Raw genomic sequence first — 26986 nt, 5'->3', positions numbered from 1 at the left:
CGTGCCCCACATTTACAGAAAGAGGGTGACTGGATCCGACGTGATCAATTTCGGCCACAAGGCAACCACCAGAGAAAGTTGCGCTACCCCACTAAGTTAACATCAAGTAAGCTCGACCACTACCTCGCGCCTCAGCAGTGATTTTCCAAAACTACACACGGAGCGTAACCAGCCGGACACCGTCGGCTGGTGCTTAAGGCTACATAATCGCCTTGTCCTTGCTCTCAGAGATTTCCGACGCCAACCACAAGTTCACGGATGAAAGAGCTGGTCTGTGTCGACAATCCTCCTCGCTCTTCAGCCCCCCGAGACTGTCGTGTAACCAACATTCACTTGAGAGGCCGCATGCCGGCAGGCGAGTACTGCTTCGGGACCAACGAGTCACGGAAAACGTACAACTGGTACGACGACGGTGCTGAAGTGTGGTGGCCGTACCTGCAGAGCAAGTTTTCACAAAGAACATGGGACACGACGGTTACCCGACCCCTCCAAATGCAAATCCGTCGCGCCGCCTGTCGCAGTCAGCATATGCCTTAACTTTCATTACGCCGGCGTCTCAGCTGCAGCGACTTGTCCTCTTCCTCTGTGCCTTAACCCTCTCCTCTGCTATCATCCGCTATTTACTGGCACGATCCCTTTTGTATGCCGCTTATCAATTTGCACTGCCTATGCTCTCAACGGTCCTGTAATAGAAATTAAGTCCCGATGGCGAGGAGCCATTCACGACCATCCGGTAGGTCCGGCGAGTCACGCTTATCGCGTATGAGTCTTGTACGGGCCAGGGTTACCTGAGCCCATCGCCTACAGCGCACCAACCTCCTAGCTTTGCAGCTAACGTCACTTACCAATGCACCGAGTCCACGTCGTCGCCCTCTTTGAACACACGCAGCTCGCCGCCCTGCGCGTCCTCCAGCAACGCCTGGTATTTCTCCACCTCCTTCATCTCGTCGGCACTGTAAGACGCCGGCGAGTTCTTGGCGGCGTACAGCAAAGCCTCTGCGTGGACATGGAGTGGCGAACATGGCCGGGTGTCAGCGTGAAGATGAAGTACCCAGCTTAAAACACACGATGCACACTCCACACTACTGTACAACCGAGTCTAGGCCACGATCTGAGGACCACCATCACATCACATCGCATCACATACTCATACTAAGGCTTAATTTTCTTGCCCTTCGCTCTGAGCCAACCGGACAGCGCAAAAGTGCTCCCAAGCTCCAACTGTTGCTCAACATTCGTCACTGCTTAAAACTTCGTCTGCTTCCATTCAGCTCTCGAAACTAATCAATCAATTTATGTAATACGCCAATAAGCAAGCATCTGCAGGTGCTTTCGAGCCGTATTTGAGCATGCTTTCGTTAGTATCCACATTTTTAATACCAAACAAGCGGAGCTTCATGCGAACGCCTATCACGTCCACAGCTTGGCAGTAGAGACGTACAAAGCCATCTTAATCCCTTGCCGAGTACCCACCGGTGGCCTCCGGCCAGAACTGGAAGGCGTGGAAGGCGCGCAGTGCCTTAAGCACCACTGCCTTGCGGGAATCAGCATCCAGCTTCGTAAGCGACGCCTCATTGAAGCCCCTAGCACGGATCAAATAACCAAAGCATGAACGGATGAATGATCCGCAGCGCTTACGTCTCCCTTTCCCTTGCCGTGTCCTCACAGCCCAGTGACCAACAAGGCGGGTCGACAGTTACCGGTGCTCTAGGATAACCGACAGCATCCAATCCTGGTGGCGTCCCCAGTTGCTAGTAGCCATGTCCATACTGACTGGCGTGTACGATTAGGTTTCATCCTACGGAAACGTGGCAAGGTTTATCACTGAAAGGTAAACGCGCAAGACGGTCATGCCGTCCATACCACAGGGGCGCGGCTGGCGGAACCAAAATTCCTTTGGTCTACCGCCTCAGATCTGACCCACGGAGCCGCCACGCATTGACAGGCAAAAGAGACACCCCCAAGACGGAAACTGCACATAGCAGCATCATAGGCTGCAGAAATGCTTGCCACGACTATACTTTGTGAACTGGTTGACTGCCTATATGATGGCCAGCTCCTCTCTAGTATTCGTTAACAGCATACGAAGTACCAAACAGACCCCAGCGCCTGAGTGCATTTACCACTGGTTCTCATCTTTCGACATGACATCCCCATACCTTGCCAGAGCAAGGAAAAGATCACCGCGCTCGTGCTCGAACTTCTGATATGCAGCGAACGCGTTGGCCAGCTCTACAGGCGAAGCCTTAATGGGTGCCAGGTAGTGGTTGCAGTACGTGATGGAGTCCGCGATGTCGTCATATGCTGCCAGGTCATAGAACCCGAATTCCAGGAACGCCCCCAGCACCTTTAAGAGCTGCTCCGTCTCATACTTCGTGAAGTTGGCAGATATGTTCGCAGCGACACCCGTGCACAGATCCTTATCGTAGTAGTTCACCCTGCAAAAGCAATGCGAACCCCTTCATGAGCTGCGCCAGTACCATGGGACGCGCAGACCAGTAAGGCTGCTAACCCCCGACGAGCACGACCAAGGACGCGTTTCAGTGAGCGGACTCCGGAAACTGCTATTAGCCTTCTGTTAAAGTAAGCAGCAATCCGTGATCTTGCCTGAACCGGTATCAGATGCGTATTCCAAGTTGCGGGAGAGCTTCGGGACTTACTTGTGGAACGCCACGACCAGGTCAGTGACCTGCTGCGGCTCCATGCCAAGGACTTTGCTCTTAGCCGCATCTGCAAACTTCTTGTAGCCAGCTGGGCTGCTATAGCCCCCGATGCTCAGCCAGTAAGCCCAGAACGGAATATCCACGTCCTCAACCTTGGCCAGCGACTCGCTCACAATGGCCTACAAAATTTAATAATCGAGTATGTGCAAACAGTTACCGATGAAACTCGTTATGGAGCGCCCCCTACGCACCTTGTCCGCAAACGAAGAAACCAGGTCCTTCACGTAGCTGGAAGTAGCTGCACCAGCAACGGCCTTGCCGGTCAGGCTCAGCGCTGTGCCAATCACTTTCCGAGGCAGAGAGACGATGCCCGGCATGATGGGGCTGAGCGGTGTGGTAGGCGAATCATTATGAGCAGGGGCTCCAAACTGGCGCGCAAATGCAGTCTGAGCCGCGGCACAGGTCTGCTGGAGACCTGCAAATCACGAAGCCCGACTTTGATGTCCCGTGTATAATCCCTTGGCCGCCATATTCATTGTCCTTGACTAAAAATAATACCTGTACGCTCGGACTGCAGAACAACCTGAGCACCCTTGCGGAGCATTATGATGGATTGATTTTCGCCTTGTCCCGAAAGCACTACGGAAGGGCCTGGCCGCTGGCCCGAAGGGAGCGGAAGAACTTAATGTAATGTAAAATTGGCCACCCACAAATGATACCTATGTAGGAAAATGTCCTGGAAGTCGCCATGAAACATCCATCAATGTCGTACGGGTCTAAATGCTCCGTAACACTCCTAAAGGATCCCGGCATCCTGATACACACCCGCCTTGTCACTGTAAATGCCGGGATAAACACTGTTCGCCTAAAGTCAGCACATTTGGGCACGATAGGGAAGGATGCCATACATCGCAAGAAATTTTGGTTTGGGTCGCGAAGGATCATGAAATAGGCGGAGACGCTGAAAGCGATCCAGAGCAGGGGTAACCCATCACCAACGAGGTGGGTAAGGCCGTCCAGTACGGCGTTTATAGTGATGCCCGCTGGCAGCCGGGACGTCGTAACTCGCGGATTTACTGATGTATCCCCTGGGTTCCCAGGCTTGGCAAGCGCTCTGTTACAATGATCATACGTCTGCCTTTGAGGCATGCGCGGAGGGGAGCACTTAGCTTACTACTTTACAAGCTTGCTGATCACTACGCAGTCCGGAGGGTGGTCGACTTTCTCGCTTGCGTGAGAGCGCCCGAGCACATAAAGACACGTGCACGGCCACCTCAGCGCCAAACCAGGCCTCAACTTGCCGGCCCCCGACCGACTCTATGTACAATACGTGGCGTCCAAAAGGAAGTCAAATCTCTTTCTCCTAGACTACTCAAAAAATACTCATACAATTTCAAACCAAACAACATGAGATGAGGTTAACAAAGCAAACAAAGTAGCAAAGGCTCATAGCAACATGCTCGAGGACTTACTAGGCCACACACATGAGCAAAAGCGCTAAAATCAAAACGTGCAGACCCAGCCCCATGAACCGAGGCGGCATTTCTATAAAACGCTTACTGAAGCAAAACATAACAAACATAAACACGGAAGCGCACATACATGCCGAAAGAATTCAACGACGACATAAGGGTGCCAAACAGCCAGGGTGCATGCCGTGTACGCGGCAGGGAGCGCGCCTACAGTTCATCGAAGGGTCTTCACAAAGCGTGAAGGGGCACAGGTTATGGCAGCGCCGCGGGCGCCTCTCCTGTTCACCGGACAACATGCGCGTTGAACTCCAGACGCACACTCTCACATACGCCCTGCTCATGAGAACGTGGCGCGCACACTTAGCGGAAGGCAGAAGACTGCCGACCCGCCCGCCGACAGCCCACCATGACCATCCCACCCGACATCCACTTGCGGTATTCAAGCAGCACTCTGCCGTCAACCTCGACGGCTTCCGGCCGGGCGGCGTTCGACGAGCACGCACCGGTAAGTGCATGTGTGCACGCAGGCATCCCAGCAATCAGCCGCGAGTGGCAACATAGCAGAGCACAACAGCAGGCGTCAAGTATATGCTGCACAACGATACAAACCAAAGGCAACAGAGGCGGGTCCAATAGTGCAATGCACCCGTACGGAGGGCAGCAGACAATGCGGCTGTACGGCAGGCATATCCCCGAGACCTGCCAAGGCCATGGCACGACTGGGGCCCGGCGAAGAATGTGCGTCGCCGCATGCGAAATACCCCGTCCCGCACGCCGCACACCGCGAAACAATGCATGTGTGAAACAATTAGAAAGTAGTTTCGAGACGCTTTAACGGACAACGGCACTAGGCACCATCTCGACAACGCGCAAGCCCCGGCTAGCGGGGATTTTTCAAGCGCCGCCATCAGGCAAACAGCTGCCCGGCCATGCAAGCTACGACCCCGCGCCCCTTCTATTCAGGAACAAACTGGAAAACGGGAACTGCCGTTGCTTCTTCTGGTTCACATAGGACACAAACGACTGCCTTGCGAATTAGTAAGCTCTCTCCTCGACACACACCGATGAACAAAAACCAAACCAACACGCCAAAGCGGCGGGACACATACGTAAAAAGCGCCCCAGGCGACCATCCACTGTCCCAATCGTTGCTCCCGCCGGCGACATCCCAGCTGCGGCTCCGCAGGAAAGCAGGACGCTATGAAACCCCGCATGCACGGGTGGGAGGTCGAGGAGTGTCGCACTGACTTCCACACTCGCGAATGCCCCATATCATCCTATAACAAAGTAGCCGACTGCTGCAACTGGATACGATGCTGGCAGGGACATCGTTGGCCACCAGGCCAGCCTGGGCAAGCCAAGTCTGCACCTCGCGGCGCCCAGCCGCTCTAAGCGATACAACGTCGCCTCGCACCATGCCCCAGCCACAAAAAGTGGTCCCACCTTTGACCACGGAAAACCCCACATTTCACCCCAAGAATCCGCACGACCGCGGCGCTCGGCTGTTCTACAGTTAATACGAAAAACATTTTGTCGTCGCGCTGCTCGCACCGCCCCTGCGGGGCGAGCGCAGGTGCACGCGGGCGTGCAAGCACGGCAGACAGCCACTTCCCTCTACATCTCAACACTTGTATCGCACTCGCATAGAAACTCTCCTACCAATCACTACAAACCACCGCGAGAAAAAAACGTGTACCGCCCTAACAAACCCTTTCAATACAGCAAACTCGCCTGCCGCGACGATGCACAGAGCATATGCGCCCACATGAGCCTCGCGTGCCGATGCAGTGTAAAGCGAAGTCGCGACTCAATGGGGGCCCAAAGCAGCTTCCCACGGGGCGCACCGACCATAGCTCCCACCGCCGCGATGTGCTGCCGGTCGGTCAGTCAGTGTGCGCAATCATCTGCACACCTGCATTCCGGCGAAGCTCAAGCCACGCGCACATTTGCACATGGCATCTGCATCAAACCACCAGCATAACCACGAATTGTTCAAAACTCGCTACGCTGATATCAGGAAACCGACACCACAAATGTTTGTTTTAGCGAAAACCAACTACTATCACCAAAGGCACACAACGCAACACTTGCCACCCCGCAGAGACCCGAGTACCCGGTGTGGTGGCCACTTAAGGGGGGCCAGCAGCACCGAGGCAGGGAGCGGGTCGCACGGGCACGACCGCGCGTCAAAACACTCGAGAGTCGGGAGTTGCAGCCACCACGGCCGGCTGAGGTCAGCCGCACAGGGGGCCCCTAAGGTATTGTACAAAGCGCGCAGCAGCGCAGGCCGGAACAAAAAAGGCTGCAGAAAGAAAGGCAACCTGCAAACCCGTCCATAACATAAAAGCAAGACGAAACACCCCTTTCTCCACACGATCCAGCGGTCCTGGCACGTATGGATATACGTCCATCAAAGAACAGCCTGCCAGGCGCGCCTTCCACAACAGCCAAAAATTCTGAAACAGGACGCGTTCACTTCTTGATGGCCAAGCGGGTCACAAACCGCCCCTCCCTAAAATGGCGTAGCATGGAAAACATGGACTAGCAGGGCCAGAAAATAGTTGGGAGTCCGTGAGCTTGGCACACAACGCACGGTCAGAGGTCTTGCCAGCAGGCAAGCCCAACCATGTGCTTGACCCTGTGCCGTACGCGGCGACAAGGATGATGCGCGCAGAACTGGGACACGCCGACGCATTCGGCGCGGCTGCCAACATTCGTTGCCCAGACGACACTACTGTTCTCATATTGATTATCTTATCTGATGGCAAAACCAAAATTAATTACCCGTCAAACGCAAAAGACGCGTCCATTGCCCTTCGCATGCCCCATGATAATGTTTAGCAACCTGCACTTGTGTTCTGTCCTGGTGGCCCCACAGAACCGCCGCGCTGCTCCTCCACTGTCTGCCCTGTGCTAGCGGCCGGGGCAGCACCACCACCGCCACCTCCCGATGCGCTGGCCGCAGCTGCGGCGGCCGCAGCAGCACGCAGACGCGCAGGCCCGATACTGACTGACGGTGCGACGTTTAGAGCTCCGCCTCCACCCAACGCCGCGGTTTGCTGATTGCCTGACTGCGACATGGCCGCGCCGCTTGCTGCAGTGGGCACGGGCTGCAGTGAAGGGTCGTTCTGGAAAGCCTCCGGGTCTGTGGTCTCGGTGCCGTTCGCAGTAAAAAGGATGGGCCGGCAGCGTTTGTCCTCGTGCATCAGGCTTGAATTCTGAAAGTGCGCGACAAGTGCGGCGCGGCCCTGGATGCGAGCGTAGCTGATGCTGCAGACCTTCTCGCTGTTGAATCGCTCCCAGCGCCGGTTGTTGAATCGCTCCACGAGGGCAATGATGTCGTAGGGATTGATCATATTGATGAAGGCATAGCCCACGTTGCATTTGTTCTTAAAATCGATGGGGAGGTAGAAAAAGTCATAAGAGCCCTTGAACTGCTCGTCCATTGTCGCGAGCAGCATCTTTTGGGTGTACTTGTTGGGAATGTTCTTTATCATAAGCGTTGTACGCTTATCCTCTCCGCTGCGGATCTTAACAGGGTCCAACGCATACAGCTTCTCCTGCTGCAACTTGCGCTCCAGCTCGGCGGCCGGGTCCGTGGTGCGACGACTTAACCGGCCGCCGCCGCGGTTGCCTCCGGCGCCGTCACGAGCACCATTGCTGTTGTGATGGCCGCTGCTGCCGGCCTGCGATCCAGCCAACGCGCCCGTGAGGGACCCAAATGAGCCGCTCAGTCGACTTGTTCCAGGCTGACCTCCCATCGCGGCCTGCATCGTGCCAAGCGCGCCCAGCACACCCATGTTGCTCATGGCCATGGCGTTCTGCAGCAGCTGCTGCGTAGCAGCTGCACTGCTCAAGCCGCTGAGACTGCTAGCGCTTCCAGCGAGGCCGCCGAGGCTGCCCATGCCCAGCCCCGCCGCAGCGGGCAACAGCGATGCTGCAGCCGAAGGGGATTGCCCCAGCGCATTTCCCAAGCCGGCGATGTGTAGCAGGTGCGCCGCAGCCGCGTTCAGGTCGGCAGCCGACAGCGTTTGGCCCTGCAACAATGCCAGGTTGGTGGCCATTGCCACCTGCTGCTGCTGCGCCTGCTGACGAGCCTGAAGTTCCTGCAGATTGCGCAGTGTTTGCAGGTTCACAGCAGCTGCCGCAGCCTGCTGCTGGGCAGAAGGACCGTACAGCGACCCCGCGGCGGCAGCAGCAGCAGCAGCAGCCGCCCACAGGCCTGCTTGTCCAGATGCCGCCGTTACCGCCTGGCCCTGCGCCGCACCAGCCATCTGTTGCTGCAACGCCCAAAGCTGTTGGTCCTGTCCAAGCTGCAACCCCATTAGCATATTGGCAGTTGCATTCACGTTAGCAGCATTGCTGCCACCGGTCTGCTCTATCCCACTCTGGCCACCGGTCCCCGCCAGCATTGACCCAGCCGCCGCATACAGCCCGGCCTGTTCCTCCAGCGCCTGCGCCTCTGAAAGAGTAGCAAGCGAAGGAACAGCCTTTGACACGTGGCCGCCATGGGTTCCATGACCGTGGGTGCCAATTATGGCCCCTCCCCCGAGAGGGCTGCGACCGGCCGCGGCTGCTGCCGCAAATAACTGGTTAGCGGCCTGCCCCGCCACCGATGACATGCTGGACGCTGAGTCCGACACATGCAGGCCCGGCCGCACTCCAGCCGCCATTTGCTCCACAGCCTGCTGCTGACTGCCGACAATGCCTTGGACAGCCTGCCCTGGCTGCTGCTGTTGCTGAAGGTTCAGCGTGACAGAAGGCGGCACCTGCAAATATTCCACCCAAACGTTGGACACTACACGAACAACTGATCCAGTGCCAACGGGAACAGCATGCGGTGCTTCATATCACTGTTGCAACCCTTGCGGGTATTTGCGCCTGCAAAAGATAACTTTCATACCTGCAAGTCTTGCCGCGCTGGTGCAAGGAACGCCGGTCCCGCAGGTGATGTGCCAGGTAGAGGGCTGGGGGACGATGTACCGGGCTGGGATGATGCGCGTGATGCGGACTGCCTTGCTGCAGCCAGCTGCGCCTGCAGCAGCTCCGGTGAGTGCTGTGAGTCCCACATCCCTGCACTTCCCGCCTGTCCGCTTAGGAACTGCGATCGCTGAACACCCTGCAGCATGGCATGCAACCACGAAGGGCCGATCAAGTAAATGCTGCATCCACGTATAATTCGTTGCTCCTTAAAAAGTGTGGTAAAGCAGCTAGATGAACTCAATAGTGACATTGAACGGAAGAGCCCTTGTGCTCGTCCCAAAAGTGCGCACTGGGCTCGATCAGGACCTAAACTGCCAGCTTTACCATTGCGCCCGTGTGGCTCTAGTGCCCCCGTCTGAAATAGTGCGCGCATTGCCGCGTTGCGTTGCGCACCTCGAATCCTGCAGACGCCCCATGCATGGTATGCTGTGATAAAGACGCCGCCAGCTGAGGAGTGATGTTCGAAGGGAGCTTGCCAAGGTGTTCGGCCTTGTTCATTAGGCGCAAGGCCTCCAGCGCATGCCGCGTGTCGTAGAAAGTAATGAACTTTTGGTTGCTACGGTCAGGCGACTCACGAATGTCCTTAACGTCACCGAATTTAGAGAACAGCCAGACCAAATGCTCGTTTGTGGTATCCGGATCGAGGTTGAACACGGTGACCGTACCCTGTGCGCATGTGGGGATGAACGACAAGCGACTCAGAAGATGATGCATATCCTATTCCCCATAGCGGAACAGCAAGCGCATCATCCGACGCTTGCACGAACCCCTTTCACCTCAAACCAGGCCCAGTCCTTCCACACATACGGATTGAGATGCATAACCAAGGACTTGAAGCCCAAACCCATCCCTTGATTAACCCCTACATGCTTGCGGAAATACCTGGCCGGCCCCGCAGCGCCCATTCCCCCCACCTCCCACCTGGCCATCTCCGCAAACCCCGCACCTGGTTTATGGTCGGGTCCCCTTTGGGAGCACAGAAGTGCACCTCCAGGGATGTGCTACCAAGGCTGATACCGTTAATGTGAGAGCCGTTCAGTGTCGCCTGGGCCCGCATGGCGTTCCTCAAGTCGAAATACGTCACCATCACGAAGCCACGGTGTTTGCTAATGGTGTACATGTGCCCGACGTCGCCGAACACCTGACAGTAACAAGCCAGGGACAAGTGCATTACCACGCGTGAGCCACGTCTGGGATACATACAATGTCACAATCCCCGCCCGCCGTCCAGTTCGTATCAGCGCCGCACCACCCACCTTAAACACTGCCAACAACTCCTCGTCGCCAGCAGCTGGATTAGTATGCCTCACAAATACCGTGCGAGACGGTTCCGCGAGCGGCTCATGCCCACTGGTCGAAGCGAAATCCACGCCCAGTGACTCCAAGTCGCCGTCCGCGCCCAGTTCCATACCGCCAACCGCGCTGAAGATGTCAGGATCTTCTTGGCGATGTATGCCATGCCTGTAAAAACAAACATGTCAATCGTACTGAGTCTGAAGCCGACCTGGACCGGCTTGCTGAGACGCACCTTGCATACCCTGCTGATTCCAAGTCGGCAAAGCTGCTGCCTGTTGACCGTAAGCTTGGATCTGATGCATTCTTGAGCATACTAGACTGTTGCTGGAGGCTGCCAGCTTCCGAAGCCACGCCTGCGCAAGGCGCTGCTGAGCCATTGTCATGCTGGCGCTTCGCGCCGAAACAGGGTGTACCGTTCAACCTCACCTCTAGACCGATCAGTTGACTGTTCATACATCGACGCTAAAGTCTCGCTTGATAACGTGTGTGAGTGAATCGGCGCGCCCCCGTGCCCCTGTCCAGATGCGAAAAGGCGCGCACAGCGCTCTGGGCGTTAGGGAATATTAAGCCGGCAAGCCTGATATATAGTGACGCATTAGGGAAACCTTCGCACCTGGACCCCAAGCGTCGTGCTAGGCATAGGAAGTTCCCCGCTGCAGTGTCGCCAACCCGCAGACAGCGAGCCCGGAAGCATTCCAAAGCTTCCTCGTTGGGCTATAAGGAGGGGTCTCCTACACGGGGTTCGATAAACTTTTCAGCGCGTTCTGCAGAACTGCATCTGCAGGTCTTGAAGAGGAAAGACCTTGTGGAATGCGTTGATATTTTGCATATTAATGGAATGTCTTGCATCAGACTTATTATTCACTTATTATTGACTTTCGAGCACTCTTGAACAATGCTTGAGCACGAGTGGAGTACGCGCCAGACAACGCGGAAATGCGGCCTCAAGTAGACTTTGCCAACAGCCTACGCCCTAGGCAGCACAAGACACATTTTCCGTGTATTCCAAGAGATTAAGGGTGACCGTCGAGGTACGTTTCGCCAGAGGGCCATCCGCGCCGGGCTGTTAGCCTTGAAGGCAGCTATTGCATGCAACCCACCTTCCTGCCTGGCTTTAGGTCCCTTCCTCAACCTGGGGCACGGGGCGATAACAAAGCGTGCTCCCCTTTCCCTGGCGCTCCTTGCAAGCCTTGAAACCACGCACGTCTTGACACGCGCGCGGGTCACCGCAGATAGTTAACCAGTAACAGTACTTTCACAAGACGCACGGCACGGGCCTTCGCGGCGCGCCCGGCCGCGCTGAACTATAACCTAGGGAAAGTTCTGAGCGGAGCGTCTAGAGCAGCAGAGCCTCACGGCATTAGCCCAGAAGCATAGTGCAGAGCATCTGTAAATGGCACAACGGACAGATATTTCCAGCCGTATGCCCAAGCGACACAGCATCGAGAACTCCTCAACTGCTGGAAAAGTGTGGCCGTACACCGCATCACATTGGAGTGACATTCTCGGCAGCAGAGCCAAAATATATGTCGTTTACCGAATGATAAAGGACTTATACACATCCATCATTAGCCCTATGAAGCGCGGCAGCGGCCCCAGGGTCTGGCGCTGGATGTAATATCCTGAAAATATCTACGACGGTTTGCCCACATGTATCCCTGCCGATCTGCAAGTCCTTCAGTCGTGTTTCTGCAGGGTTAGAATCTTTGAGATTTGTATCCCTAGGACCGCTTTGATTTCGTGCCTCCTTGCGAAGATGAATCGCCGGGCTGTTACAAGCAAAATTGGACGCGCTTTCGGTAACAGAACTTACAAACACATGAACCGGTTTTTGACACATTTCACTTAAGGCCTATTCACAAGCGCCATCAATGGCCGGAATGGTCATGTTTTGCAGGCGTGTACCTCCTTTTTAGGGGACTGCAGGAAAACAAAGGGGCTTAACCGCCTGCCGTTCAGTAATGCAACGCAACTTTCCCTATTTGTAAAGGCAAACGTAACACCGATGCACAGATGCCTACTCAGTTCGCTTTTCCTACTGGCCACATACACAACTAGAACATAACCGTCTAACCGTCATCTTCCCGATAGCTGCAAGGCAGGCAGCCGATCCAAAGATCAGCCTGCTACCGGAGCTCTGCGTTAACCGCCTCGTCCTCTTGAAGCCGTGCAGCTTCCCCGTGAGGCCCCTTCGTTTCGCACGCCTCTGCGTTCGTGATTCATGCCACTTCGCAGCGGCGCCAGCCCTGCGTACGAACGGAGCGTGCGACAATGCGGTTCCTCTAGCGCAAACTGCACCCACAGCCCATACCCCATACCACGCGTCATCCAAGCTTTTCATGGTATGAGCCAGTATTCACCTTATAGGTCTACCTAGGCTTATTATGATGTCAGGGCTGCTCAGGAGGAGGCAGGCCTGACCCCGAGCGCTCCTATTTGTCGCACGGCTGCATAAGACCAAAGGACTTTACTGGTCTCAGGCGGTCCATGAACCCCTTCAGGAAAAAAATTGGTTATGCTGGATCCCCGAAGCCGCCGGAAGAAGCTAGATACATCACTCGGAAGGGATAGTGGATTTACAGCTGTTGTGCCCAAGCTATGGCCGCCGGCGACCCCGGCAGCTGCGTCCCCCCCCCATGGATAAATGGTGAGCTACATGACGTGAGCCACTTCCACTGGGTTGTGACGCCTATGCATTGCACGTTTGCCCCGGTTCTGGGGGATCCACGTGCTGGAGGTACCGCCGCCCAAGCATCTTGCTGGTCTTGCTGGTCTACAAATGCCTCGGTTAACTATCGCTTCCTTGCCTGCCTCTGGCCTGCTCACGCACTCCGTGAGCTGTCGCTGTCGGTCAACAGCGGACCGGCCGTCTGAACCCTTCTGTAGCAAAGGGCAGAGCCCGCTGCTCAGCAGCCGAGCAGGTGGTGGTGGTCTATAAGAAAATTTTTAAGGCCTTCCACCTGCCGTAAGGGTTCCTGGCCGCCATCTGCTCTGGACGGAAGCGGTGCCACTAATCCGCGTGTGCTATGAATAATCAGTAAGGTCGCGTGTGCATGTGTGTTGCCGTTGCATATGCCAAAATGCGCAAGACCTTACTAATTCCCCACGCCCTCGTTTGCTGGTACCGTATTCGACCCCTGACCAAGAGTGACTCCTCCCAGCTACATGCCCCGCCTGAATCATTGAGATTTGGCGACCGACGTCTATCCTAACGGTACGGTGGCGGCGAGAGCCCCAAGGTAGGTCCCAGCGCTGTGAGTGGAACGCGGCACCCGCAGCCCACCGGAAGCGCCCCCGTTTTGCGGCATCCCCAGCAACCTCCATGCACCTCCATGCAGCAGCTGCAAGGAACACGATACATCTGTACATACTTGTAACCATATTCTGTTGCGAGGCCCAGGTAAGGTTTTTGTCGCGGCCTTTTCAGCCAGCGTCGTCTGTGCACAGCCATCCAATGGAAGTTCCCTTCCAGACCACACCTCCCCCCCCTTTTTACAGTCACTAACCTATGTGAGCCGAGTCAGCCCACCTTATGACAGCGCGGTATTACCGCGCCGCGCCCGACAGCCACCTATCAGTGCTTTCTACATGTCTTGCCTCCTCGCTAAGTAAGCCGCCCCTACGCAAGCCGCCCCCAAACCACCCCGAGTCCTCCTACTCCTCCCTATTCTACCCTAGACTGGTGTGCAGGAAACAAGGGTGTCAATCCCATTGCCACAGCCTCCCATTTTCCAGCCGCCGGCCATATGCGCCCTCGCGGCCGTCTCCTTGCCCCTCCAACGCCGCCTCCGCTGCTACCGCTGTAACGACATGCTTTCCATGCCCCGAGTAACGTTTGGTACACTCGCCCTTCCTGAGGGGCCCCTGGCCACCCCCATGGAACCATTACCGTTACTGGCATGCCGTGATAGGCTCGCTCGGCCGCTACCCCCCGTGCCCCCACCACCCGCTGCGGGATGAAAGCCGCCCGTCCTCGGGGGTACCCGGCTGGGGGCACTGCAGGCAGCCGCCGCCGGGACCTGCGGTGCGCCGTACCCCTGTCCGTACTGGTCGCCGGGAGCTTGTGGCTGTGGCTGGCCTGCCGCTGCTGTCGCGTCTTCTTTCAGCTCCGCCGCGAGTTGCGCCTTCATTCGGCGGATGTGCAGTCGTAGGAGGAACTCCCGGTGCTGAGCGGGGATCTGGTGGCATAGAGATGAGGTGGTGGCCGTGAAGATGAGGATGAGGATGAGGATGAGGATGAGGACAAAAATTGGGGTAAAAGCCCCACAGCGGGAAGGAGGTCAGCTAGTGGTGGAGAATCAACGACGTCTCTTCCCCGGGTCGTTCACCTCGGGTCAAACATCTCATCGGAGCCCCCTCCTCCCCCTCCAAGACCTCTCCCCTTCTTCCTGCCCCTTCCCCTTCTCCCCTTCCTCCCCTCTTTCCCTTCTCCCCTTCCACCCTCTTTCCCTTCTCCCCTGCCTCCCCTCTTTCCCCTCTCCCCTTCCTCCCATTCTCACCGCCTCATCATCCAGCGTCGACACACTGTCGTTCATGAGGATGACCGTGTCCCGGTACTTGGGCAGCTTACACACCGGATTGCCCCGTAGGTCCAGGGAGGACAGTACGGCACACGGCTGTATGACAGCGTCAATTGGCTCGAAAGCGTCTATGGTGTTGTGCGACAGGTCCAGGCGACGCAGGCGGGTCAGCCCCTCTAGCTGATGCAGGGATGCGGCGGTGATGCCGCAGTGCGCGGCGGTCAACACACGCAAGCTGGGTGCTAGTGCAGCTACGGTGGCCGGGTCAAAGGTGAGGGGGGTACCGGGGGGAAGACGTTGTGAAGAGACGTGGAGCTCCTCCAGGGAAGGACAGGCCTCTAGCCCCGAAACCACCTGCGCGTGGAAATTGAAAGGAGAGGGGGCGGAAGTGATGGGTGGGATGAAGGAGCGGTTTGGGCTTAGGAAAGACGGGTGGACCCCCCGTAGCTCGGGGGCGCAAGGGGGGGGGTTGAGGCTCTCGGGGGATGGGTTGGTAACTTGTAATGTGCGGAAGTGGAAGAAGAGCTGGAACGAGCTGGGGAAGGAGAATGAGCGCGGCACGCTGGGACGGAATGGGGAGGCGCAGGGCATACTGCCTGCCCCCTGACCTCCTTCTGCCCTTTGTATCATTTCGACCATCCTGTCAGCCCCCCAGCCCATCAGCCCACCAATGTTCTCGCCAGCTCCGGCCCCAACCCGCTTCATACTGCCATTCCCCCTAGCCCGCACCCTCCTCTCAACCCTCCCCCCTCCTACACGCACCCCCTCCCCCGGTCCTGGCGTCAAGCGGTTTCTTCCTTACACCCGACAATCTTCCCCTGATACCTGCACGCAGTTGTCCTCTATGTAGAGCTTCTGAAGGCTGCTGAGCCCCGCCAGCCCGCTGATTTCCCGAACGCAGTTGTTGGCCAGGTAGAGGTGCGTCAAGCGGCGCAGGTGAGACACGTTCTCAATGACGCTGATTTGGTTGTCGTATAAGTACAGTACCTGATGGAATACAAACCGCACCGGGATGAGCGACAGGGAGGCTTGCAGCGGCAGCGCAGGGTATCAGGTTGCACGCACAGAGGACTCGCAGCGCAGGAGGGAAGCGAGACCAAATCGCCGCAAGGGGGTGCACAGACGCGCATTGTGGAGCCGGGTGGGGAGTTGGTCGGGGCGGCACGGAACGTGTTATAAAGGAGCGGCCGAATCAAAGAGAGGGTGGTGCTGATGACTTGTGTGCGGGTGAGGTGTGGGTGTATCGGTTACCCGCCAGCGTGACGCTGCTGCTGTGGCTGTGATTACGACGGCTACTGGCGCCCAAACCTTCCAATCCGCTATAGCACATGCAAGGAGCTGAAGAAGGAGACGCAAGTCCCGATGTGCGGAAAACACACCGGCGGTGGACCGCACGAGGGCCTGCTCCGCATGCATGTGGGTGCGCTTCTGCGAGCTGCCTGGGTGCGCTTCCATTGCCTCCACCTGACATCATGGGACACTCGCCTTGGAACGCTGTCGACCACCTGCTGCTTATACGCGCCCGTTCTGGGTCAGAACCGGTACCACTGCGATGGGCTCAGGGCTGTGCGTATACGTACAGCAGGCGGTCACCCGCGCCGTTTCCTTCTCGCGGCTCAGATCACTAGAACAACTGTGCTAAGCTGGATAAGACAAGGGCGCGCCTCAGCTGCAATTGTAAAAACTTTTACATTGCACCGGAGAACTGGATCGGGTTGAGCGGGATGTGGGTTGTGGGTTGTGCCGAGCTTGAGGACAGGGGGAAAACAAGCGCAAGCTGTTCTGGCGCGAAGGCTGTTTGAGTGTGGCTTGCCAAGCGATGCTGCTTGGGCGGCCGCTGTGCGGCAGCGAAATCGCGTGGGCCCGTAGCAGTGACGGGGTTCAGGGTGCCAGCAGTACTGGTTGGAGCGCAGTAGCAGCAGATGAAAAGGGGGAAAGACGAACCACACACAATTGAAGGGGGGAAGGCAGGGGCTCCAAGCGGGTGCTACGCTGCCCTGGACAGCAGAACCACCATGCAGGTGGTGATAGAAGGGGTATCGACGATCACGTGCTTAGTCCCCTTCCACCGCAACGAGAGGGGCTTTATTAGAGACGGTACGCGAGGCCGGTCATGAAGGCACAGAAGGACGCGAGGGCATAACAATTGGCCACAGCCAGTTCCTTCCCGGCACGACAAGCTACCGACTGCATGTATTGGAGGCCTGCGCAGCGTATGGAGGCGTACCAGGCCATCGCCCCAGTAACTGACCTCCAAGGTGGTCATTGGCCGTAGGCTGGCAATGCGAGTGATGCCACGGCCGTTTAGGTGCAGGTGGGACTGTGCCGCCAGAAAACGCTCTTCCGCATAGGGGTCGTCCACTCCGGCACCAGGCCGCCGTCGATTACCCTGCTTCTCCAGCGCACGGATGATCATTTCACGGGTAATCTCACGCCGAGGGGCGCTACCAGAGCTGGCATGAGCTGCCGCGGCATCCGTGAATTCCAAGTTGGCGTCGGGCTCACCGAAGCCAACGCCAGGAGGGCCCTATGGCACGGAGGGTTGATACAACGAGGGCGTAAGGTTGAATACTTAGCTAGGGATTCACACTTCGGATGGCTAGTTCTTTGTAAGCGATACAAGTTAGCTGGATAAGGTCTTGCAATAAAGCTTCTAGCGCTGATCAGTTGTGGGTTAACATGGGAGGTGTTCGCATGGTACTGAGTAATGGAGCATTACGGCGAATGCCCAAGATTTATTTATCTGAAATATGCCCTTCATACAGCTAACGGTGCAGGTGTCTGAGCAGGGCAAGCGTTAAGGAACTACAATGGTCCCAGTCGCAAAATTGCCTGTCGTCGGGCGCCGGACACGCATGCCTCTCACATGATAATAATAATAATTCCTAATCATAGCGACACATTTACATATTTTCATCATACCGGCTGTTGTGGGGAGGAGTTGTTGCGATAAGCCTTGGTTTCATCGTCCTCTTGGAGGAGTTCTCTTTCGTCAAGTGGGACCCAATCCGACATTTTTATGCAAAATGGACGAAATTCAAACTACTTAGCTACCATGTTAGATAACCGTCTCGCTTGCATGTCGCACATAAAAAAATGCCGGTCGATGTACGGCGTCACCGCTTTACATTCGGTGTTCGGGCCAGTCATACGAGAGCTAATAGTAATATTACCATATTAAAATGGCTGATGCCGAATCTTTAAAAGCACGTTATGATGCCATCTCTTCCCGTTTGTGTAGCTTGGAGCAGCATCCAGCCGTTAGGACTGCGCTCGCTGTGCATAAACTCGGCGAGCTCCAGCTGGGGATACTTCAGCGGATTGACAAGCTTGCTCATGCACTTGGACTGGATCTGTCTGTCTTAACGGTATGTGCCTCGGGGGCTGAAAGCCTGCGGCCCTCCCAATCACGTAGCTTGCATCCCCGCCAGGCGCCCCCAATTCCAAGCTATATCCCTCTTGACATAGCCCTCAAATCGCACCACGCATGAGCAGCACGCACAACTTTCACCCTGTCAAAGTACTCGACTGTCTTCCATCCCCGGGGTCCCATTTTTCCATATGCCCCACCTTTCCAATTGATTTCCCGAACCCCCTATTTCACCCAACCCCGCCTGCGCTAGCTGCCATCTTCGGCTGCGGTAGCCACCGGTGCCTCCCCCCCGCCGCAGCGGCCGCGTCTCACCGTCACCCCCGATGCAAGTCCCACACAGCAGCAGCTAGAACAGGAGCTCATCGACCGCAACTTCTCCTCCTTCAGCTTCGTCCGCGTGCCAGCTGACTATTACGATCAGCCCCTGGAGTTCCGTCAGAGCTGCCTGGGGGCGGCCTCCATCAACCATCTGTGCAAGAGTATCGTCATGGAGAACACCCGCGCACATGAGTCGGTGAAGGGCTGGGAGGACCCGCGTAACTCCAAGTACTATTGCGTCATCGTGCAGGTGTAGTGCGCTGGGGTGAGGAATCGGCATAAGGGTGACGGTGAGGATTGAGGAAGGGAATGATAAGTCCAAGCTCAACCTCGCAAGCTCGTCCGTTGTTCTATCGTGCCCTAAAGCGCTTTGCCGTAACCAAGCGCTCCGTACAGCTTTTCTTTCTCAGCGTGTTGTCCATACGCTGCACTCCTTCCGTGCGCCGCGTCCCGGGCTCCCTGGGACTGGCTTTCGCAGTACACCGCCCGGCTGCATGCGGACAAGCTCAAGGTGGGGGTGCAGGAGCTGGGCGGCCGCAAGTTCGGACGTCAGTACTACAATATGCGGCTGGCAGCGGAGGAGGTGAGGCCTGATGGACGGGGACGGGACGGGGACGCGGGCGGGGCGGCCATGGGGAAAGTTCGCGGATCCTCTGAGCGCGAACGGGGGGCAGTGCCGGGGGCCGGACTGGTGGCTAGGGGGGGCCCCAAGGCGGCTGGTAGCAGCAGGTAAGGTTGGCGGCTTGGTGCTTCCTCGCCGATACCGGCCGGCTGTGGACTTGGGTGTGGCAGCAGTGATGAGGCAGCTCTGGAAAGAGAATCAGGTCCAGAAAGGGCCATGGGCCACGGGCTTAGTTGTTAAGCGGTGGCTATGAGGGTGGGGTAAGGTGGAGGGGCGGTGGTTTTTTACTTGAGGACAGGGTCTGAGATGCGGTGGCTGTAGGCGTTACAAGCTAAGCGGACTGAAGCCAAGGGTTTTTCTATGTATTGGACGGAAACTAAGTGGGCGCCTGAGCGCTATTCTCTTGTGTTGATGTTGGTCGATGTCCACTTTCATCCGTAGGTGCGTGCTAGATTTTGCGAGATTATTAGTCAGTACTGACGTACGGACGCCATCGCAACGTGGGCTTTTGGTCTCTCATTGGCAATCAACGAGGGACAGGAAAGGGAAAGTGAAAGGCATATTGGGACGCTCGCTCGCTCCATTATCCACCTGATACAGTGTGCGCGCCTGTTGACCCCATAACGGCCGTCAGGTCTTTCGAGGTGATTGGTGTCCGCCCATGCGCCCTTTCCCTCCTTTCCCTCCACCCTCCTGCCGGCTAGGTCAACGACCAGCTGACGGGCTTCAGCCACAATGCCGTGACGCCCATCTGCATGCGGGAGCGGTTGCCCATCCTCATGAGCCACCACATCGCTAAGCTGCAGCCGAGGGAGTTCTGGCTGGGGGCGGGGGAGGTGGATCTAAAGGTGAGGTTGGATGAATGGGCTGTGGAAGGAGAGCGCCACAGGGCAGGCTGGGTACGGGGAAGAGTACCAATCTGGCTACATGTTAGCATATAAGGCATGTACACGCGCCGTGCTGGGCCCCTAATACAGTTCTTTAGGGATCCTGGACTCACATGGCCTGCTCTATTTCGGGATATGTATTATATATTCCGGAGGAGATGTGTCAACCGACAACCGGCATGCGGCTACGTGTATCCCCGGCGGTACAGGTTGGTTTGAACGTGGACGAGTTCGTCGCCGCCTACCAGCCCTTTGTCCTAGATTGCACCTACGATTGAGCTGCATGGCTTATCGGAGATGATGACTACGAGGACATGCTTGTGCACGCACGGGAAATGTTGCGGCGCAGTGTACACTCTGGGTCAAAGCCGCGAGGCGTTTTTGAGAGAGATTTAGTCTAGTAGCCCTGGCCGCTGCAGCGGGACTGATTTAGGAATCCAGCTCAATTAGCTGCCTACTGAAAAAGGGACGCTTACTGTGCCAGGATCCTTTGTAGCTAAACTTAGCGATGTAAAGGTGGAAACCCCATTTACAATGTGAAGTCTCTGCAGGGCCGATCGATAATCCGAGGGCCGACCAAGTTCCCTCGGTCCTAGAAGATTTCCCGTTGCCTTCACAGGCCTCCATACGCCACCTATCCCCCTCTGCACCAGCATCAGAGGGAAGCCGCCTCAGCGTCCGTCCGCCCATGCCGTCCATACGTGCCCATGAGAACACAATACTCCAGCATTACGAGAAAGCAGATACGCACTAAGTGACACAATTAATGGCGAGGGCGCGCACCAAAACTCCAGGCCATCTTCACCACCGCCCGTGCCGCTCACCCGACGCCGCGTTCATGTTCCGCCTTCGTGCGAAGTAGGTGAGACAAAAGACTAAGTAACAATATCATCACACCTGCACTCCACCCTGCTCCGCAAAACAAATTTATGACAAGTGCACCTTCACGTTTCTTGTTTTAACAGCCGCATTGAACGTTTTACCCGTTTCATAACTCCACGCCCAAGCACGCTAACGCCAATAAATTCCCTGCACTCTTCCGGACTTAAACTCGGCTCTTCCGTTCAACAGGGCCACTAGTCCCTCCCCTGCTCACCCGTGAGCAAAGCCACCTCAGGGTACTTGGGCGAAAAGGACCATACAATATCGACCAACCACCTTCGGAGCTTCATCAACATGTCACCATGCAAAACTCTTGAAAATGATCATCTGTGCGCCTCATGTGAACCCGTGAGATACATTCCCACGCCTGTCATGCAAACTTTGCACGAACGGAAAGCAAGGCAGCGCGCTGGTAGCGGGCACCCCCCCGGGCCACCTAATGTGCTGCAGCTGCACCGCATCGAAGCCGCCGGAACCAAGCACTGTTTAACCGGCTCAGCGGCAGCGCTCTCCATCCTTGCTCATGGCTCGGCACGGAAGACGCTACGAAAGTTTTACGCAGACACGGTCATTGTCAATGCAGGAGTGACACGACTCTACCAATTGGACAGGACTATACCAATTCTTGCACAAGACGAACTGTAAAGGCACACGGCGAGACTTGGCCAACAGTATGCAGAAACAATCCACAGGACAGCTTCATACAGGTGATCCTCTCTTCACCACAAGCACATGTAAATGTCGATAATGCTGGGTATTTACGGACGAGGGCACACAATCAGCAAAAAAGCCAGCAAAAACGTGGATAACTGAAGCCATCAGCACACTAGTTGATCCCTTAGCTGCAACCCATCACAGCCTCTCGGCGTGCCAATACCAAGTGCTGCAGCCATAACACACGTCCGCCAGCTCCTGTGCAAGCCGGTCTTTCTATCCGTATGGGAAAGCCGTGCTTCATTTTCGGCATTTCACGGCACACCACCTGCCTTCGCCAATGGATGGCGGGCCAACACATTGCAAATTCGTGAGGACATGAATGCAATCACGAAACCCGCCAAGGGAAGAACGGGCCGCGTGTGCATTGAATTGTGCGGTCATCCAACAATGGAGCGACAAAACAAAGACAAGCTCCTAATAATGTTCGGTCAGAGACATCCAAGTCTCGTCAGACCTCCAAAAACAAGCACGAGGAGCGCCTTCTTGCGGCTGCGAGATTGAATTCTCTGGCCATCTAACCGTTGGCAAGGGACCGCAGTGACTACGAATACGTCCCAACAGGCCTTCGCTGCCACCAACACCCATAACGACGTCTGACACCTGGGGCACTGACACGGCCGTGCATTATATCACGAACCATCCAGACAAAAAACTGTGCTAGCTGCAAGCGTACCGTTTAAAAGTCCCAAACCCTCAACAGCGAGGGGTGCTCCAGCGCTATAACCCCATACCACAAAACTGTGCAGAGCCTTAGGATGAGTTGAGGTCAGTGTCCATGCCGGCCCCTAGGCAAAACAATAGAAACTCATTGGAAGGTCTATTCGACTAACTGCATGCTTGCTTGGCGCACGGCGTTGCCATCAGTGCAAGCCTAGAAGCAGCAACCATATCATCTCAGTCGCCGGGGCTCAGCGAATGCTTAGTGCCGCGAGGAGACATGCCAATGGATGAACACAAGGAAAATGACCACTGCCGCTATAATGATGGCGTAATTGACGCAGGCTTGAAGCTGCTTGCCTGCGTCACGCCGCCAGTTTGGCCCGAAAATGCAGCTGAACAGATTTTCCGTGATGGAGGAACACTCGCCGAGCCGCACCAGCCAGCTCTTTGGTCGCGGCCGAGGCAACGCCACGGATGTTGTTGCAGTCCCGCGTTTGCCAAGCACGCCTGTCGGAGGCTTGGACCGCGCGCGTGTAGCAGTTGGCGCCACCGCCTCATCTCCAGAGGTTGATGGGGCCCGTGCCGAAGCCGCGGCCATGGGTCCCGCCGGCGCCGTGCTGTGCGCTGGTGGGGCAGTTGCTGATAGTGTTTGTTGTCGCCTAGCGCGCTTTGACGCAGCGCCACCTTTGCGTGGAGCAATGCTGTTCCCACCTGCTGCCCCCCCGCCTGCAGCGCTCGCACTGCACACCGATGCAGTGTCCACATCCAGCCGTGGCTGAATCGCCACGCAAGCCTCCTCGCTCCAGCTACTATGCCCAGTACCCTCAACACCCACCGATCGCACGCGGACCGCGTACGTGCAGCCCGGGACGAGCCCTTCCAAGCGCGTGTCACATCGCCGGCTGGCCACCGTCACCTTAACCACGCCTCCACCTGAAGCGCCCGCTACGTCGGACCCAGGTTTCGGCCGAGCCTCGACTTCGTAACCCATAGCCGCGGCATGTGGACTTACCGCTGGTGGATCCTGCCAGGTAACCGTGACGATCGGGATAGTTTCTGCCCGCGCACCGTCTGATGGAAATGCAGTCTCCGCTGGGCCCGAAGCCGCGGCATCCTCGGTCGAATCCGACGAGACCAAGACGTTCGTAGGTGGCATAGGCGCCATCATCGCCGTCGTGATCGCCTCACATTCGCTATAATCCCCCTGTCCCGCTGTGTTCACGGCCGCGACACGTAGAAGGTACTTGGTCGCTGGCTGCAAGTTCTGCACTCGCACCGTCGCTTCAGAACCTTCGTACAAAGTCGTCCATTCATCCGTGCCCGCTGGCGCTCCCTCCAACTTGTATGTGGTTACAACTGCGCCGTATGAATGTTCCGGCTCATCCCAGCGGACGCGAATATTTGTTGCAGCACGTGACAACACAACCGGCTTCCCAGGCGCCGACGGCGGTGCAGCTAGGGTTGTTGCCGTTACGACGGCTGAACTGGGTCCGCAGCCGCACACATTACTGGCGCGCACACGGAACTGATATGTCCGTGCAGGAGCTAGGCCGTCGGCTGAGCAAGCACACGCTTCGCCCAAGTACAATTGACTCCAGGATGTCGAATTGCTGCCGCCCTGGCGATTCACCGAAGTACGGGGCACCTGTGCCATTTCCACGGTGTAGGAAAAGACCGCTGCACCGTTGTCCTTCTCTGGGGGCATCCAGCAGAGCAGGATTTTACAGCAGGAGGCCGGCTGAGCAACGACAGATACAGGGCACGTCGGCGGTGCGTGGCTAGTGATAGCTGCTGCGCAAGCACTCCATTCGCTTGGCCCGACGTCGTTATGCGCGCGTAACCGGAGCGCGTAGGTGCTCTTGGGCTCCAGGCCTCGCACCTCGCAGCTGGTATCCGGACCCCGGTAGCAAGGCTTGAAGGACAGTCCGACAATGAGCCGCTGGTCGGTTATAATACCAGCTGGCCCAGGCGGGCCAAAGTTGGGCACCTGCGGCAACGGCGCCACTTCCACCGTGTAGTGCGTCACAGGTGCTCCCCTCCCCTGGGGGACCTGCCAGCTCAGCATAAGCGCCCCTGAGGCCACTCCTGTCACTGCTGGCGGCGCGGGTTCACCGGGCACGCCTGGTGTTGTGGCGCCCGCAACCCATTCCGTCCATGGACTGGCCCCCTGCGCGTTTACCGCTTGAAGTCGAAAAATGTAGCGACACCCCGGCTGCAGGTTACGAAGCTCCGCCCCGACGTGCTCCCGGTTGTACACAACCAATGGGGACTGGGCTTTGCAAAGCACAGGCCGGGGCAATGCCGTCGGGGAGCCCTGCCCGCCGGAGGGCGGAGGTGATGTAGAGTACTGTAACCCAAGCGGCCCATGCGGCAATAAAGGAGGCAAGAGTGCCGGTCCCAATATTTGTGGGCATTGGCCACATAAGCACTCCGCTGAAGCCATCTCCATTCGATACTGCAGTACTTTAGAACCGCCGTCATGCCGGGGGGGCGCCCACGAGATGACTATTGTGGATTCCGAGCAGCTGGTGGGCTGCAGGGAGAGCGGCGCCTCGGGCACATCCGGCGCTGTCGTGAGATTCACGGGTGTGGCCCAATCTCCCCAACCGGCCGAGTTTCGGGCTCGCACCCGCACGAAATATGCACAGCCCGGGCACAGTGAATTGATTGTGCATGCTAGCGCCTCGCCCTCAAAGATCTTCAGCCACGCCGTGCCCATGCAAGCCACGGCCGCGCGCGAAATGGCCTGCAACTCAACCTGCATATATGAACAGCAGACGGGAGTAAACGTCAGTCTGCCTGTCGACCATGCATTAGGCCGAACCAGCGAATCATAAAAGCGACGGCCGCAGGCTGACCACACCAGGAGCTTCCGCAGCGGTCCCAAGTCCCGATCCCGCGTGCAGCGCCCCAAGCTACGCTCACCTCATAAGCGACGACCTTGCTGCCATAGTCTTTTTCCGGCGGACTCCACGCCAGGGTTGCTGAGGTGGTGAGCGGGGTCACCACCTGCAGCGCCGCAGGGCTGTCAGGTGGAGCCGCACCAGTCAAAAGCGATGCTGTCGGGCTCCACGTGCTCTGCCCCTCCTGTTCGCATAGTTCAGACGTTGACGAACACATATGGGGCAATCAGGGTAACGGGGTGGCTAATAGATGCCTTCGTAGCAGCATATTCTCTCACGTATGAACGCTGCAATGCCGAATCTCCAAAACCTAATCGCCATACCTGCCGAAGCGAAGGGCACTGACAACAAGAACTCAGACTTCCTAGCCTAACTGTCAGCATTAGCTGCAGTCAACTCACATCGTTGTCAGCACGCAGTCGGAAGCGGTACACAGTTCCCGGACTCAGTTTCGTCACAGTGTGCCAGGTATTGGGGCCAACGTAACAGTGCCTGAACTCGGTACCGGGGCCGTCGTCGCGCTCCAATCTATAACCGATAATCGGCGAGCCATTGTCCGGCGGCGGCGTCCACTGAAGCGTAAGGGCATTCTGCACAAAACGGAGGGATTCGATATAAACCAGGCTGCGCGCATCGCAATCCGTGCTATGCTCTCCCCTTTGGCGGTATGCCCCCATCTCTCTGTAAGCACAATCAGCGGGTAACACGTGATCCCAAGCACATCCTCGCGCCCAGAAGGTCCGTGCGCGACCTACCGATGCAGCTGCCTGAACTACGGGAGGCTCTGGAGCAGCAGGGACCGTTGCCTGCGTTGTGTACGCGCTGCAGAGGCTAAATGGGCCTTCACCAAGGGGGTTGACAGCCTGCAGAGACCGGAATCCATGTGCAATCAGCGACAATCAATCATGAAGACGTATTACGAACCACTTCCCAGTCACAGTACAAACACGAGACAAAGCCGCAGAGCACTCCGTATGGTGACCCAGATGGGTTACACTTAAGCTGCACCCCCTTGCCCCAACGACGTTAGGGTACCTGGACGCGGCTGGTATAACGTACGCCAGGCTGTAATTTCGTAACCTTATAGCTTCGCTCTGGTCCCCGATAGACCTCGACGAAGCCCTGCAGGCAACACGAACATGACGTAGCTCATTGATGTGGGGTCGTTGTACACTTATTCGCAGACACGGAAATGGATCAAGGCCTAACCCCCCAAAAGGTTAAAAGAAGCTTGCGTACACCCACAATAAGGATAGGTGGCGTTGGCTATCATGGGCCCTATGTCTCAATACCCGCGGGGTACACCAACTGTCCCTCTGTGCAGTACCCCATGTGTGCTGCTCCTTTTCGCAGTACACCGCAAAATGGGACGCACCGCCACAATTGCCTTTCTCCGTTTGCTCTTCGGCGGAAGGATTACTAGGCACTGCAGCGCCGGGCCCATCTGGGTTACTGGATACATGCCAACCCAGTATTATTGAACCCAGGTCCACGACGATTCATGGAACGGCAAACACAACAAGCAGCGCCACAGCATCCATGACGCAGACACAACCTTGGGACCCTCATAGCCGCGTGCATCAGATGCCTAATTTCAGAGGTGCCATGGAATCCAAGCATTCTCGCTGCCCAGCCCGGGAAGAATCCGCCGAAGGCACTCTCTAGAGCTGGAAAGGTAAGCACTGCCATA

General features: G+C 56.9%; 3 protein-coding genes across 3 annotated transcripts; 1 reads left to right on the top strand and 2 right to left on the bottom strand.

Annotated features, from left to right (window-relative positions):
• Window positions 1-329: 329 nt before the first annotated feature.
• VOLCADRAFT_98760 (uncharacterized protein) lies at window positions 330-17350 on the bottom strand (the record flags this gene model as incomplete). Its single annotated transcript, XM_002957618.1, has 18 exons — window positions 330-435; window positions 846-996; window positions 1474-1583; window positions 2160-2438; window positions 2661-2842; window positions 2915-3047; window positions 5579-5691; window positions 7147-8904; window positions 9039-9254; window positions 9512-9784; window positions 10065-10259; window positions 10375-10579; window positions 10647-10804; window positions 12489-12660; window positions 14450-14592; window positions 14914-15288; window positions 15760-15921; window positions 17186-17350. 18 exons carry the CDS (start codon window positions 17348-17350, stop codon window positions 330-332), a joined length of 4896 nt encoding a protein of 1631 aa, XP_002957664.1.
• Window positions 17351-18116: 766 nt separating this feature from the next.
• VOLCADRAFT_107762 (uncharacterized protein) lies at window positions 18117-21661 on the top strand (the record flags this gene model as incomplete). The annotated part of the gene is made up of 5 exons (XM_002957646.1): window positions 18117-18302; window positions 18606-18875; window positions 19104-19208; window positions 19952-20095; window positions 21467-21661. 5 exons carry the CDS (start codon window positions 18117-18119, stop codon window positions 21659-21661), a joined length of 900 nt encoding a protein of 299 aa, XP_002957692.1.
• A 991-nt stretch (window positions 21662-22652) lies between these two features.
• On the bottom strand, window positions 22653-26758 carry VOLCADRAFT_119739 (uncharacterized protein; the record flags this gene model as incomplete). Its single annotated transcript, XM_002957617.1, has 10 exons — window positions 22653-23597; window positions 23670-24011; window positions 24054-24380; window positions 24573-24707; window positions 24858-25151; window positions 25319-25480; window positions 25698-25886; window positions 26052-26159; window positions 26332-26418; window positions 26672-26758. 10 exons carry the CDS (start codon window positions 26756-26758, stop codon window positions 22653-22655), a joined length of 2676 nt encoding a protein of 891 aa, XP_002957663.1.
• Window positions 26759-26986: the final 228 nt, after the last annotated feature.

This window comes from Volvox carteri (assembly GCF_000143455.1).
Source record: "Volvox carteri f. nagariensis unplaced genomic scaffold VOLCAscaffold_77, whole genome shotgun sequence".
Lineage (NCBI taxonomy): Eukaryota > Viridiplantae > Chlorophyta > Chlorophyceae > Chlamydomonadales > Volvocaceae > Volvox > Volvox carteri.
Note: the sequence above shows the minus strand (reverse complement) of the source record. Positions and strands in the feature narration are given on the sequence as shown.